This window comes from Aulostomus chinensis, chromosome 7 (assembly GCF_037954235.1).
Source record: "Aulostomus chinensis isolate RoL2024-O1b breed Wild chromosome 7, RoL_Achi_v1.0, whole genome shotgun sequence".
NCBI lineage: Eukaryota > Metazoa > Chordata > Actinopteri > Syngnathiformes > Aulostomidae > Aulostomus > Aulostomus chinensis.
The window spans coordinates 8,515,041-8,530,526 of record NC_141326.1 but is presented as its reverse complement, the minus strand read 5'-3'; the positions used below and the strand labels follow the sequence as shown (position 1 = coordinate 8,530,526).

The 15,486-nt window shown below is 42.4% G+C and overlaps 1 protein-coding gene across 7 annotated transcripts in view; it reads left to right on the top strand.

Annotated features, from left to right (window-relative positions):
* Nucleotides 1-15,486, top strand: part of furinb (furin (paired basic amino acid cleaving enzyme) b) — a 171,560-nt gene that overhangs the window by 49,659 nt on the left and 106,415 nt on the right. For all 7 annotated transcript variants that reach the window (XM_086208321.1, XM_086208319.1, XM_086208320.1 and 4 more), the window contains one exon: nucleotides 2,326-2,605. In XM_086208321.1, the coding sequence (XP_086064447.1) occupies nucleotides 2,429-2,605 (177 nt within the window). In that variant the 5' untranslated portion in view covers nucleotides 2,326-2,428. The remainder of the gene's footprint in view (nucleotides 1-2,325; nucleotides 2,606-15,486) is intronic.

The window sequence follows — 15,486 nt, the reverse complement described above, 5'->3', positions numbered from 1 at the left end:
TGGCAAATGCGTATCTCAATCCGTGTGTGTAATCAGATCTCTGTGTGCCTGCTTTGTCATTCAGATTTTTTTACACACAAATCTGAATACGGACAAACAGATTTATTTTACACACACACACAAATAGTCTGGAGCGCTCAGTTGGCTGTTTGTGCACACCTGATAATTATGGAAAAGCTGATCTATAACACATGTTTTATTGGTAAAGAAATTCAAGAGCTTCACTCTTATTGAGCCTACTGCTTCAAAATTCACTGCACTTAGCTAGGACCTCACTTTCAATGTATTACACCTGCTAATTATACAAAAGCTGACTTTGCCTATTTTAAATATATTATTATTGGGAAGAAGATGTCAATAACTTAACTCTTATTGACCCTATTGCTTCTTAATTCAATCCACACATCTAGGGCCTTCCTATCAACATACTACACCTGGTAATTAGGGAAAAAATAGCTTGGTCTATTTAAAATATAATTTTTTGGGGAACAAAATTCAATAGCCTCATTCTTATTGAGTTTACCATTTCCAAATTCACTCCAGACATTTAGGGCCTCCCTGTCAACATACTACACCCGATAATTCTGGAAAATTTGACTTGCCTATTTATAATTGTCTGGCCCCATAGACTTTTTGTATGTTGTATTGGCCTTTTGCCACCAGATGTCCTCATTTGTACCTTTTTGTTTTGTGTTTGTGAAATGTGCCCGCCTTTGGTGATTTTCTCTCCATTATTATCAGGTGTAGTATGTTGACAGGGAACTATATGTGGAGTGAATTTGGAATCAGTAGACTCGATAAAAGTGAAGCTAGTGATTTTTTTTCCCCAATAAAAATGGCCGAGCCAGCTTTTCCATGATTATCAGGTGTAGTACATTGATAGGGAGGTCTTAGATTAATTGCTAGGTGCAATGGTGAAGCTGTTTTTATTTTTCAACAATAAAAAAATAATGGAAAATAGGCTGCGCCAATGAAGCCATTGACATTTATCTTTGTATCCACTTTTGTTTTTGCACTTTGTAGCCGGTCCCTGGACGCTCAAACAAAACGCAAGGAGCGGGGCTGCACGGTGGTGCAGTGGTTAGCACTGTGGCCTCACAGCGAGAAGTTTCCGGGTTCGAGTCTTTCTGTGTGGAGTTTGCATGTTCTCCCCGTGTCTGTGTGGGTTCTCTCTGGTACTCCGGCTTCCTCCCACAGTCCAAAGACATGCAATTGGGGACTAGGCTGATTGAATGCTCTAAATTGACCGTAGGTATGAATGTGAGTGTGAATGGTTGTTCGTCTCTGTATGTTGGCCCTGTGATGGACTGGCGACCTGTCCAGGGTGTACCCCGCCTCTCGCCCGTTGACGCTGGGATAGGCTCCAGCCCCCCCGCGACCCTTAATGTGTAGAAATAAGCGGAAGATGACAATGGATGGATGGAAAATGCAAGGAGATGCAGACAAATATGGCACACTCTTCTTGATGCCGGCGCACCACTTGTATAACCTGTGTCACAAAGCATGGCAGCAACAAACACATCCAAACCATACAGTTACTCATCAAGTCCCTTAAACAATGGTGTGTGTGTGTGTGTGTGTGTGTGTGTGTGTGTGTGTGTGTGTGTGTGTGTGTGTGTGTGTGTGCACGCGCGCACACGCATGTGTGTCCAAACGTCCAGGCACCATCCCTCGTCTCCTCCGTGAGCCACGTCACATTATGGCGTCCAAACAGGGAGACCGTGAGAAGGGGGTGCTCACCTTCTCACAGTGTGTAAAATAAATCTGTGTCTGTATTCAGACCTGCTTTTGTAAAAAAAAAAAAAAAAATTGTGTACATAAATCTGATTACACATACAAATTGAGATTCGCACACACAAAAGACAAAACACGCACAAAACACATGGATTGAGATACACATTTGCAAATAATAAAGGTACAATAGTACCTCCATACTGTCTCCAGTTGCCACAACTAGCTGTGCACTGGTTGGCACAGAGGTCTTCCCTTATTGCAGCAGCATGCCTTTTTTTTATCACAATCATACATTACTTTTCATGTCTGACAAGAGAGCAAAAATTGGCATGTCTGTCTTAATCTGATCATACTCATGAGACATGTATTATGTTAATATATTTACCATGTCTTGATGACTGAGTACCACATTGGACACTCAGCTAGCTAGTATGATGCATGAGAAGGTCTGTAGGTGTGTTGGTTCTATTCTTTTCTTTTCAGTTTTCTTATTCTGAAATAGTATACACAACTGATGCTTCAGTTGCAATAGTGACCCAGATGAGATGGCCATGTATGTCTTTATAGCTGCCTCCTCCTTCTCATTTCTAGGCCTCTGTTCTACTTTGCTGCTGTGAGGCAGACCAGCTCCACCCTGCCTTGGAAGGAGAGACACACGGACAGATAGACTGCTCTGTTAAGTGTGGTCTTTTTCATGGATACCAGGGTGGCCCTGCTCCACTTATGGACAATCCTTGTCCTCCAGATAGCAGAGCTGAAGTTGATTGATGCTGCTGAGGTCTACACGAACACTTGGGCGGTCCAGATTAATGGGGGACCTGAAGAGGCTGACCGCATCGCCAGGGAGCATGGTTTCATCAACCATGGCAATGTAAGTGTGTGTGTATGTGTATGTGTATATGTTTGGTTCAGTTTCCGAACTTTCAAGATATGGCTGTAGTCGTAGTAGTAGTAGTTAATACTTTAGATACTTCATGTGAGACTGTGCCCATAATCTGCCACTGTATGTCCTGTAGTCCATGTTTCCAAACCCAAGGAGATGATCATAGATTTTGGGAAGAATCTTTTAGTCATTTCTCCTGTGATAATTAATGATGGGTAGCGTAAATATCTTGCACTTTCATTGATTATAAGCTGTCCTTTGAGCTACCAGTGGATGCTGTATGCAAAAAAACCCACCATGAGAAGTGCTTTTCTTTAACTTGGTGCTCACTGATAACCAATACTGTGATTACTGAGGATGTTTTATTCTTCAAGGTGAGCAGAGAATAGGAGGATCGTATGCTTACTTACTCTTCCTCCACATCCATCAAGATGTCCTTAAGTGTATGTTTTTAGGTTTTGCTGTAAGGTTACTTTGTGATTTGGTGTTTTTGTGAAGGTTCAGAAGTTTTTTTATTCCTTTGCCTTTGAATAGAATAGAATTAGAATTCAACTTTATTGTCATTGCACATGTCACAAGTACAGAGCAATGAAATGCAGTTTGCATCCATCCAGAAGTGCTTAGCAAGTATAAATATGTTTACAAATGTACACGGTATGAAGGAGATATATGCATGGGTATATCACGGGTATATAACATTGTTATGAATATACTATAACTATATGTAAGGCTATGAACAGATTATACATATGGTTAGAAATATAAAGGCTATAAACAGACTATAACGATGACGGGCGGCATGGCTCAGGGGTAGAGTGGCCGTCTAGCAACCAAAGGGATGCTGGTTTGATCCTGGACCCTAGTGACCATGTCAAAGTGTCCTTGAGCAAGATACTGAACCCATAATTGCTCCTGATGAGTAGGTTGGTGCCTTGCATGGCAGCCTCCACCATCAGTGTGTGAGTGTTTGTGTGAATGGGTGAATGAGATGACACTGTAAAGCGCTTTGAGTGCCGCTAAGGTAGAAAAGCGCTATATAAAATTGAGTCCATATAAATATAAGTATATGACATATAGATATAATATTATAAATATAAGTATATGACAGATAAATTATTCAGTAGTGCATTGTTGGATGTATTTACAGTAGTACAGAGAGAGTTGACAGGTTTTAAGTTGGTTTACAAATATAAAGAGCAAGTAATTATTATTATTATTATTATTGTTCAGCTCTCCGAGTGGCTCTGCCACTGAAACGTTATGAGGAAAACAAACAAGGAGTGCAGCAACAGTAATGACCCCCTGATACTAGATTGAAGCAATTCAATCTTCATAGAGAACCGTATTAAAATGCCCATCGCATAAATAAAATGTTAATATGCTTGTATAACTGGTGTGGTCTGTACTGTCGGCTTTGAATTTTCTTTTAAGATTTGAATTGTTATGATTAGTAATAACTCGAATCTTAAGTAATAGTCTCCTGTTATAGCTTAGAACCAATGTGCTCTATATGTATATTTAGTTGGTACTGCTCCATTGAGCGACTGTGTGTCTTTCTTCATTGCTCAGATATAGACAAGAGTCTATGGAGTGGAGGAAGCATGTACTGTGGCTATCTATTCAAGGTCAAAGTTATTACCCTGCCGTGTTATATTCTTCCTTGTTTTTTGAAATATGTACAGTGTTGTAAATGCTCTCTGCATTTCACCAATTGTTAAGTTTCCTCAACAATGCTTGAACTTGAGTTGTGAGATTGGGGGGGGGGGGGGGAGCTGTGCCTCCTGGTGGTTAAGTTATGAATTTCAACCCCAGAACCACTAACTCCTCCATGGGATGGTGCATGAATGACTTCCAAACACACTGGCTGATAATTGTATTTACAGAGTAATGGTGGAAATTATGTGGGCAGAAATAAAAAGTTGACAATCATAAGAATAACAGTTACTATTTTAAGGTTTAAGGTTACTCCTTCAAATTATGATGTTGGCAGTTTATTTATTTTGCAACCATTTTATCTTATACTTTGATGAATGAGATTTGATTAATTAAGTGGTTATGTCACCCATTTTTCTGACTGGAAAAAAAAATATTTTCAGAAGAAAAGAAGAGAAAGAGAGAAGTAGAAGTTATCAGACAAACTTATTTCAGTGTATGTGTTATGTCCCTTGCATATCAAACAGATTCCAAAGCGGAGTCTCCCCAAATTGTGCTCTGCATTTGACCTTTCCTTCACTTGAGAAAAAAACATTTTATGTGTTTTTGTAGCGCTGCCTTGATACTACGAACACTGGTAAACAGCCTTCTGGATTACTTTTCAGGAGTATCCATAGGTTCTGCATATTATTACCACAGTTCTAACAACCTCAGATAAAGGTGATTTTCCCAGAGAGGCTTAAAAAAATAGTTTATCTCTGCTTTGTCTGGTCATGGTTGGCATTTCTCTGTATGAGCATCTCTCCTCTTCTGTATGAAGCCAGGTCATTCAGTCTCTGTGTTTTAATCATGAACAGTTTAGTTAACAACATTCTGGAAGAGACTAGGCATGGGTCATGAATTATTCATTTTCTCCAATACATTTCAACCAGTTTCTACTGAAAGGTAAATTTGTATAGGGTTTTTATAATCTAACGAGCATTCAAACACTTTTCACATCACGTTCCAATTTACACATGCATTCATACACTTTTTGGTAGAGGCAGCTGTTCAAGGTGCCAACTTGCTAATACATTCATTCTCATTCATACTGTGTACATCCTACAATCAACTGAAATGACTGCTGTGTGCAGTCACATTCACTGCGCGGTGTCAACGCTGCAGACCAGACACCCAGACGCCCTCCTCCTCATCTTCAGGGTCTGTAATTGTGCCTCCCTCTCTGCCACTCTACCGAACTTCAAGCAGTACGCGAGCTGCCACACAAGGGACAATATATGTCTGGACTTATGTATGCAAACATCAAGGATGGATACATTTAACACTTGGAGAAGAAAAATGCCATGGAGGTGTGGAGAGGCCTGATTCACATCTTAGGCAAAGGTGGGGAGTGACAGTACACTGCAGGGGATCAGGACTGGGCAAACAAGTTAAACCAGTTGTACCACAGGTTTGACTGTTCCTCTGCCAGCCCCCACCAACTGCCCTTCCTCTTCACAGCTCTTCTCCTCCCAGATGAAGCCCTTTACACCCCAGTTCAAACCACACGCACAGCACAGAGCTCAAACCCTCCCCGTACCCCCTCTTTGAAAGTCACCAAACAACATCCCTGGATTCATTTCCCCAGTCACACCCCTCCCAGCTCTCCATCTCCAGGGACGAAGTGAGGAGGGAGCTCTGGAGGGCAAAGGCAAGGAAAGCCAAAGGCCCCAATGCTATTAGCTCCAGGTAGCTCAGGCAGTGTATGGACCAACTCAACTTCAACCTGAGCCTCAGCCTGGACACAGTGCCAATCCTGTGGAAGACCTCCTGTGTAGTGCTAGTTCCTAAGATAGCCCATCCTAGTGAACCAAGCCACAACAGACCTGTCGCCCTGACCTCTCACATGATGAAGACCATGGAGAGGATCATCCTCAGCCACCTCTGCACAGTGGTGAGCGCTGCGCTTGACCTGCTGCAGTTCGCCTATTGGCCTGGCACCGGGGTGGATGATAACATCATCTAATCTGGTGCATTGGGCCCTGTCTCACCTGGAGTCCCTCGGGAGCACGTTGAGTATGTTTTTTGACTTCTCCAACGCATGTTTTTTGACTTCTCCAATGCTTTCAACACCATCCAGCCATCACTGCCGCAGGGGAATTTGGAAGAGGCAGGCATGGACCAACATCTTGGATAATTGACTACCTCTCTGATAACCCTTTCACACTGCACCAGAAACGGGGGTCATTGCGGGTTTTTCGGCACTCTGAAAGGGTCGACTCAGCATTTCGACCCGTGTCGACCAACTCGCCAAGCGACCCGGGTGTTTAGTGGCTTGGCTCGGCTCAGCTGCAGTGTGAAAAAGGCAACCTGCGTCGTCTCAGGTTTCACGTGACCTTCCTGTCACGTCCTGATTTTGTCACTGTGCCGCCTGTCAGGCTTTGCCTGTAGCTGCTTCGGCTCCCTTCCAGACGAGCCAAAAACTTCATCCTCCTTCGCTGCATTAGCGCCCGGACATTTTCCAATTTGCGCCGAGTTTGTATGCTTTACAAAAGAGACAACATTACAATGCACGCAACAACAATACTAACGCTTGACTCGGCAACATCCACATTGTCGTTTGTGTACATCTCAGTGTTCCGGCACACGTTTATGTGAAGGGTATGACAGAAGGGTATGACAGACCACAGTACGTGAGGATAAACGGTTGAGTGTCTGAATTCTTGCTTGTGTTGTACGTCGCTTTGGACAAAAGCGTCTGCTAAATGAAATTGTAGAATTGTAGAATTGTAGAACATCTAGGGCTCTGACATTGAGGTAGTGGACTCATTCAAGTACCTGGGTGTGCACATGAACAATAAACTGGACTGGACTGATAATACCAATGCCGTTTACAAGAAGGGCCAGAGTCATCTCCACCTGCTGAGGAGACTGAGGTCCTTCGGGGTTAGCAGGGACCTACTCCGGACTTTTTATGATACTGTGGTGGCTTCTGCAGTGTGCTACGCCATTGTGTGCTGGGGTAGTGTTGTCACAGACAGGGACAGGAAGAGACTGGACGAACTGGTGAGGTGAATCAGCTCTGTCCTGGACTGTCCACAGGACAGAACGAATTATGTTCGCCAAGATGACATCCATCAACAACACCTTCCGCCCCCTGCACCACAATATGGAGGCCCTGAGCAGCTTCTTCAGTTCCAGATTGCTTTACCCTCAGTGCAAGAGGAAGGGCTACTGCAGATCATTCCTTCCTGCAGCCATCAAGCTGTACAACTGCACTCTGTAAACTTTAACGTTCACATGTCAGTTTTCAGTAATGTGCAATAATGGTGCAATAAAATATTCTTATTTTTCATACTTCATGTAAATAGTTTTATAATTTTCTAATATAAATGTTGTAATATAAATATAAATGTAATATAAATGTTTATATTTATGATAGGTGCCAGTGTTAATGCGTTATTAACTAGTTAACCCAATGTCCCTTTATCGGCGATCTTTTTTTTTCGTGATTAACACGCACAGTGCTTTTTGAACTTGTGGCCATGCCGTAGTTCACGGAAAACCAGAAGTGAACGCAGCTGCAGCTTGTAAACAAAACAAAAAAACCCAACTGAGAGCAGATGATTTGTTAAGGTAGGACTAACATGGAAAAGAATACGTCAGTTTTAAATGGAAAGTTCAACTTCAAAGCCCTGCCAGATGGCAGTCTCAACAGGAAAAACGTGATATGCATACACTGTAAAGCTGAATTTAGTTTCCACCGGAGTACAGCAGTCGTAAGTATCACTTGTCCGCAAAGCATACAGCTGATGCAGAGAGCCCTCCGCTCCCTTCTGGCATAAAACAAACCACGCTGGACTCTTTGGCACGACGGAGCCCATTGGAGGCGTCCACCACCCGCAATATCCCCACCATGTAATTTGAGTCCTGTTCTGTGTTGCACTGCCCCCTGTTTAATGCACACTTTATTCATTGTTTTTATTTAATTTAATTTATTCTGTGCGTCACAGTTTGAGCAATACATTAGGGTCATCCTTTTGTGTTCATGGCTTAATAGTTCAAGTACTTCAGTTGGTACTGGTAATCATTACTATTATATTTGTTGGACTTGAGTTCATAATTTTTTTTTTTTTTTTAACCCTGTGCATCTTTTGTTTTGGGGCAGCATGGTGGTGCAGTGGTTAGCACTGTGGCCTCACAGCAAGAAGGTTCCAGGTTCGAGTCCCGGCTCGGGCACAGGATCTTACTGTGTGGAGGTAAAGACTAAATCTGTATTGGTAGGGCCCATTTTTTTCTTCTGCTTATCCTGTTAAGCGTCACATGGAGGGGGGGGGGGCTGGAGCCTATCTCAGAAGCTTTCAGGCGAGAGGCGGGATACACCCTGGATGGGTCGCCAGTCCATCGGCGGGCCAACATACATAGACAAACAACCATTCACACTCACATTCACACCTACGGTCAATTTAGAATATCCAATTAGCCAAAAAATGCATGTCTTTGGACAGTGGGAAGAAGCCGGAGTACCCGGAGAGAACCCACGCGGGCACGGGGAGGACATGCAAACTCCACACAGAAGGATCCCGTACCCGAGCCGGGACTCAAACCCGGAACCTTCTTGCTGTGAGGCCACAGTGCTGACCACTGCACCACCACGCAGCCAGACAGTAAACAGTTTTATAAAATCCAAATGTAAACAAGAATATGATACAATGTATCATGATACAATCCCAAAAATTTAATTTATCTGCTGGTTCCCACATTCTTCCAAAACTTGAAATGAGAATAAGAAAGATGAAGGAAAAAAAATAGGAAACCGAATTGTGAGGTATTGTGGGTTTCTGCTGAGGCAAATTAAGGGATACGGAGAGCTTTCTAAAACCATACAAAAAATCCCTAGATGGCCGATCTGAAACAATACTTATGTAAAATTGTTTGTTAAAATAGTTAGGACCTCACCAAAGGTTCTTAAACATTTTAACAAACCTACACATGAGTACAGTGAGCAAGGTCTTCACCTTTATTTTATGCTCTTTTCTTGACATGCTTGGTCCATAACTGACAATGCAAAAGTCCCTAAAAAACAACTTCTTCTCAGTATGAACTTGAAATGTGCTTTAATTTGTGTACAGTAAAGGTTTATCTTGGCAGCTTTAAATCTGTCCTGCACTGTACAAACTACACTGCTGGAAACAAACAATTTAAGAAGAACAATCCCAGAGTCCAAAAACTGCATTTTCTTCTACAAGGAGTTAAAGATGGGCATTCATTTGTTTACAGGCAATATCGGAGCAGTTTATTTCTGAGACCATGGGTTCTTGCTGAGCACTGGTCCGGTTTAATGCTCATGATGACCCTCTGAATGAATTCAAAGGAGTACTTCATGTTGCGGGGGGTACTTCCACCTTTAAGACGTCCAGGGGAAATGTATCATGGAGAGGGCCTTTGTGTCCAATTAACAGTCTGACTGGCATTCCTTTCATTATCACATCGAGGGTTTCTCCATGAGCCTAATGACAAAGACATACACATCTCAACTGACATCACCCGTCTGTAATTTTAGAAAATGCAAACAAACAATCAACAATATACAAATTGCTATTATTACATTTTAGATATTAGTAGCCTCAAAACAGACTGGATTTTGTTGTGCCAATGCCAAAACCAAGTAATTATTTTGTGTTAGTTCAACATTAAAGTAACTTCCATCCCAACCAATAAATGAAGACCACTTAAAAAGTGTGTAATGAATTTTAATTTACCAGTGGTTACTTCTCCCCAAAGTATTTAAGATTTACAATGCTAGAAAGATATGACATTAAGAGGACAATACAAGATAAACAGTAAGGTCTGGTGTTTTGTTTGGTGTGTTGTATAATGCTTTTGATTTGGGGGTTGTGTGTCCATGTGAGTATGGGGACTTGCATGTTCAAGTATGGTGTAGCTTCACCCACATTAAGAATTTTTGCACAATTTCTATAAAATAAGCATTTCTTTGCAATGGCAATGTCTCAAATAAAGCAAAGGAAAAGTGAGTGGAGTGTAACGTGTTACATCCCACATCCTAATAATGTCGTTGGAATCCTCAGAAAGAAATTGAGGAAGACCAAGTAGGGCAGCTGCTCTCCTGTTTTGGTTTGTGTCCTCCAAGACAAAATAAGACAAGACTTTCAGAGAATCCTAATCTAGAATCCAAATTTTAAACATTATTTCAAACATTATTAGCAATGTTTTCCTTATCCTGTACATACCTCTTTTTGAAGACACTTCAAAATCCCACTCAGGGTCAACTTTCTGCTCGATGCAACAGCAGCTTTGTACACTCCCAAAAGACTTGGCACCATGGCAAAAACTCCATCCTGCTGGAGTCCTTCCAGGATTGAGTGGCTTGTTCCTCTGGTAGGTCCTTGATATCTGTCAAATTACAGAGTTCATTCCCAAAGTCTGGATCTTCAAATTGAAAAATGAAGGAACGTCCTTGGAGTGACGAGCAGCTTTCTTTCAACAGGGTATGCAGCAAGGGGAGTCTAGACATTCAGACTATGAGGATCAACAACCACAGTTACTTTAGGGTTTCTTTTGGCCAGCTGGTAACACCTGAAGATTCCAGGTTCGGGCACGGGAGAGAGTACCAGAAGAGAACCCACTCAGGCACAGGGAGAACATGCAAACTCCACACAGACAGATCCCGTGCCCGAGCTGGGACTTGTGACAGTGCTAACGACTGCACCACCGTGCCACCCATACGTAATCTCATTATTATTATTTCTTGTCTATATTTAGCAGAACTACACACACACACACATACATACACGTATATCCATGTTCACACCCAGGGCCTGTACCATGCATCATCGCTCCATCCATCACTGTGTCATTCACCTGTGCCTGCAACAATTCAGTAAAATTGCCTGAACTGAATTCAATCAATCTCTTGTTATTGTGTCCTGATCGATGGCCCAGGGGCGAATGAAGCATAAACCCACAAAGAATCAACCCTATACAGTCCTTTAGTCAAGTCTATCTAACAGATTCCATTTTCCATCCATTGTCGTCTTCCGCTTATTCCTTACTAGTAAGGGTCGCGGTGGGGATGGAGCCTATCCCAGCATCTACGGGCGAGAGGCGGGGTTCACCCTGGACAGGTCGCCAGTCCATCGCAGGGCCAACATACAGGGACGAACAACCTTTCACACTCACATTCATACCTACAGTCAATTTAGAGTATCCAATCAGCCTAGTTCCCAAATTGCATGTCTTTGGATGGTGGGAGGAAGCCGGAGTACCCGGAGAGAACCCACGCAGGCACACGGAGAACATGCAAACTCCACACAGAAAGATCCCCCGCCCAAGCAGGGACTCTAACCCGGAACCTTCTTGCTGTGAGGCCACAGTGCTAACCACTGCACCACCGTGCAGCCCCCCAGATTCCATTTTGTTCGTCATAATTAGTGAAAACAATTTTTTGTGGTTGGAGAGAGGCAGCAGCAAGAACATGGGTGACCAGACAGAACAAAGTAGTTGAAAATAAATGTATTTATCCTTAAAGTCAGTCAAGTCAAGTCAATTTTATTTGTATAGCGCCAAATCACAACAAAAGTTATCTTATGACACTTTACAGGTAGAGCAGGTCTAGAACCACGCTCCTTCAATGAATTTTCACCCAACAATTCTCCATGAGCAAGCATATCCTGCAACAGCGGCGACGAAAACCTTCCTTTTAACAGGCAGGAACGTTGAGCAGACCCAGGCTCAATGGGGACGGCCTTCTGCTTTGACCGGTTGGGGGGAAAGAGAGCAGGAGAGCGGGGCAGAGACAAAGACAGATAATGGAGGAAGACAGATATACAGAAGGAAAGAGAGGGACAGAGATAAAGAGAGAGAGAAAGGGAAGAGACTGATGGACAGACAGGGACGTCACCAGGTGTAGCTACGGGTGGCAGCTTGAACCTCTTCAGGTCTGCAGCCTCCTCCAGCAGCACCCGGGATCTGGGATGAGGGGAGAAGAAGATGAGTTAGTAGTATGTATGAGTATGATTTATGTATGACAAATATAGGAGGACAGAGAGGAGTCGAGAGAAGCCCAGTGCACCATGGGAGATCCCCCAGCAGCCTAAGCCTATAGCAGCATATCTAAGGGCCAGCCTAAGCAGCCCAACTATAAGCCTGATCAAAAAGGAAGGTCTTTAGTCTGCTCTTGAAGGTTGAAAGCTGCTGCCTTACAGTTATTTACAACACAGATACATTTTGTCAGAATCGGCACAGCAGGAAGTCTGTAGATGATCTAAAAGAATTTATTTCAATTTTTTTAAATAATAGGTCTTCATACATTTTTTTCTAACTTCACATATCAAGGTCGTAAATTGAGAAAACCTATAACAGGCTCTGCTTGCAAATTGATTTGCCTTATAACCACTAAATTGTGAGGCGAACTACCAATAATGTTTTGTAACTGATTTACAGTGAGATCCTGGATTGGAATAGAAAGACACTGATAGTGTGACTGAATGACTAAATAACTAGAAAGTATAGTTTGACTGTGTAGAAAGGCTTAAGTTTACCAGACTGCCTTCTGCTCCTCTGATATGGACTCACCCATGCATGTACATTAACTGCCTTTCCTTTGTAGTATAGCTTTTCTTTGGGGTGAGCTTTAGTAAGTGTACTTCACAATCTAGCACAGGATGCCTTTTTTTTAATTTATTGTTTGAGTGTATATCCCAATATGTCCTTTATGTCTTTATGTCCACAAAAGAAAATACATGTGTAATGAAAGGAAATGTTTGTCTGTCTATATGTGTATATGTGGCCCTGCAATAGACTTGTAACCTATCCAGGGTGTACTACGCCTCTCGCCCAAAGGCAGCTGGGATAGGTTCCAGACCCCCCACCCCCACCCCGCAACCCTTAACAGGATAAGCGGTAGAAAATGAATGGATGGATGGATGCTTTCCAACCTAAGCAAAAAGTTTGTGACAGTCTCCCAGTATACTATGTATTCAGTAAAAACACATTGAAATGCAGTGACAGCAGAAGATTTTTCAAACATTTGGAGAAACTTACACAGAAATTAAGAGGAAGTTGGAAGTGGAATATAAAAGCCCCTTTCCCACTGGGCAAAACATGGGCAAACATTTGGCTGCGGTCTGCAATGGGAACAGCTTTAGTCAGTATTTTCTACTGGGTCAAATAACCCTGCAGTAGACACTTCTTTTTAACAGCAATAGTGTATACATCAGTTCAATCAATCAATCAATTTTATTTGTTCCCCAGAGGGAACACAGTTGCCACTGATGTATACAAAAACTTAAAGTGAACATTAGTTAATATACCAACACCCACACCAATGTATACCATAGACACAATGATAACTTGTTGCCTCTACCAGAAACAATTTGTCTCTGCTAATACTGCTCAGTCTGTGTTGAGTTTGAAAGGGACCAACGCAAAAAATATAATCGTTCAACCAGAGACACACGATCTCTGCCTTCCCTGCTGCTTTCTATAAAATGTTTTGGGCTTTTGATTTGGAGAAAAAAAAACACAGGCTATTCCTCATCTATTAACAATGGAAATGGGATCATCTGTTTTGTTTTAGTTGGTTTACCTGGGTTTAAAAGATCCACATATGCACAGGAATGTTCAGTAGGTTTATAAGTGACTGCCACAATTTTGCAATTTGAGATCTAAAGATTTGAAAATGCTACAGCAGGCTCCTGCCCCATTATACACTGCAGTAGAGCCCGAAGTGACATCCCTTACCCAACACAAGATGTCCTTAATTGGAATGATTATGTATTTGTATTTGATAGAACTCTTGTGTAATGCATAAAATCTTCACTTTTTCAAATTTCAGATGAGTACATTTTAAACATACAAGACAATAGTGTTATCTGTGGTGGTTTTGATCATTATAATAGTACTTTTTTTAAATTAAAAATCAGACAGGTGCAAAAAGCCTCTCAAAACACACAAAGCTTCCAAATATTATTCAAGGTTATTAATTTTGTCAGGGGAACATGTCATCTTTGTACATCTTTGCTATTACAGGTGGACAAGCCAAGCCCAGGCTTCCCCTTCCCCTTCGAGCTGCTGCACTTTTTAGCTAAATGTCCCTTTTTGCTTCAAGCTTGGCAGACATGGTCTTTAAATTTGCAGATATTTGCATAGTGTGCCCCTCCACACCTAAAACATTCCACACGGTTTGACTTGGTGCACTGCTGCTGTCTGTGCCCCTCCATTTTCCTTTTTGGATATCCTATGCTTAGCAGCCATCTCCATACCTTGGTAGATTTCCAGGGTTTTCTTGAAAGTCAGTGGTGGGGTTTCCCCCAGCAGGCGGCATTGTATGGTGTCATTATTAATGCCGCACACTAATCTTTCATGTAGCATATCATCCAACACTGTCCCAAAATCACAATCCTCTGAAAACTGCTGTAACTCTACTACAAAGTTGGCTAGAGACTGACCTTGCTTCCTGAAATGGCTGTGAAACTTGAATCTTTGGACTATCACAGAATGTTTTGGATTGTGGTGGTTCCCCACTAATGTGACCAGTTCATCATAAGGAATTTCTCCCAGTTTCCGGGGTGTGGCCAAGTTCCTTATCAACTTATAAGTCTTTTCTCCACACGCACTCAGGAGAATAGAATGCTTTTTAGGCATCTGTAATCTCATTAGCAGAGAAAAAGTGTCACAACCTTTCGTCATACTCTATCTGGTCCTCGTTTCCCTCCACAAATTCACAGATAGCCCCATATGTAGCCATCTGAGCATGGGGCCCCTCATCCCCACGCAGCTCCTCTGCAGCCGCCGTTGTGTCTCATCTCTTCTCCTTGAGCTGCTCCTCTGCAGCTGCTGACCCACTCTGCCTGTTGTCCCCGCTCTGCCCCACGGTGATGAGACATCTCTCTCACCTACTGGTGCAGTTCGTCCTTGGCTGCCACTCCCGTCTGGCCATCTGGCTTGCTAGCTGACACTCTTTAGCCTTTTGAGGATTTACTTATAGGCTGACAAAAATAATGTGCAGTATGGGTTTCCCAGTAAATTAGGTAGAATAGATGGTAAGCCCTAGTTGATCTATATCTAAGGCTCTGGGTGTAATGTCTGTGCTTCATTTCTACTGATGACGTCTTTGTTCTGTAAGGAGATGCTAATAAAAAACAACAACAACAACAACAACAAAAAACACCAGCACTGAAATATTTGTGTTCATTAGATGTATCAGGTTTTTTTTT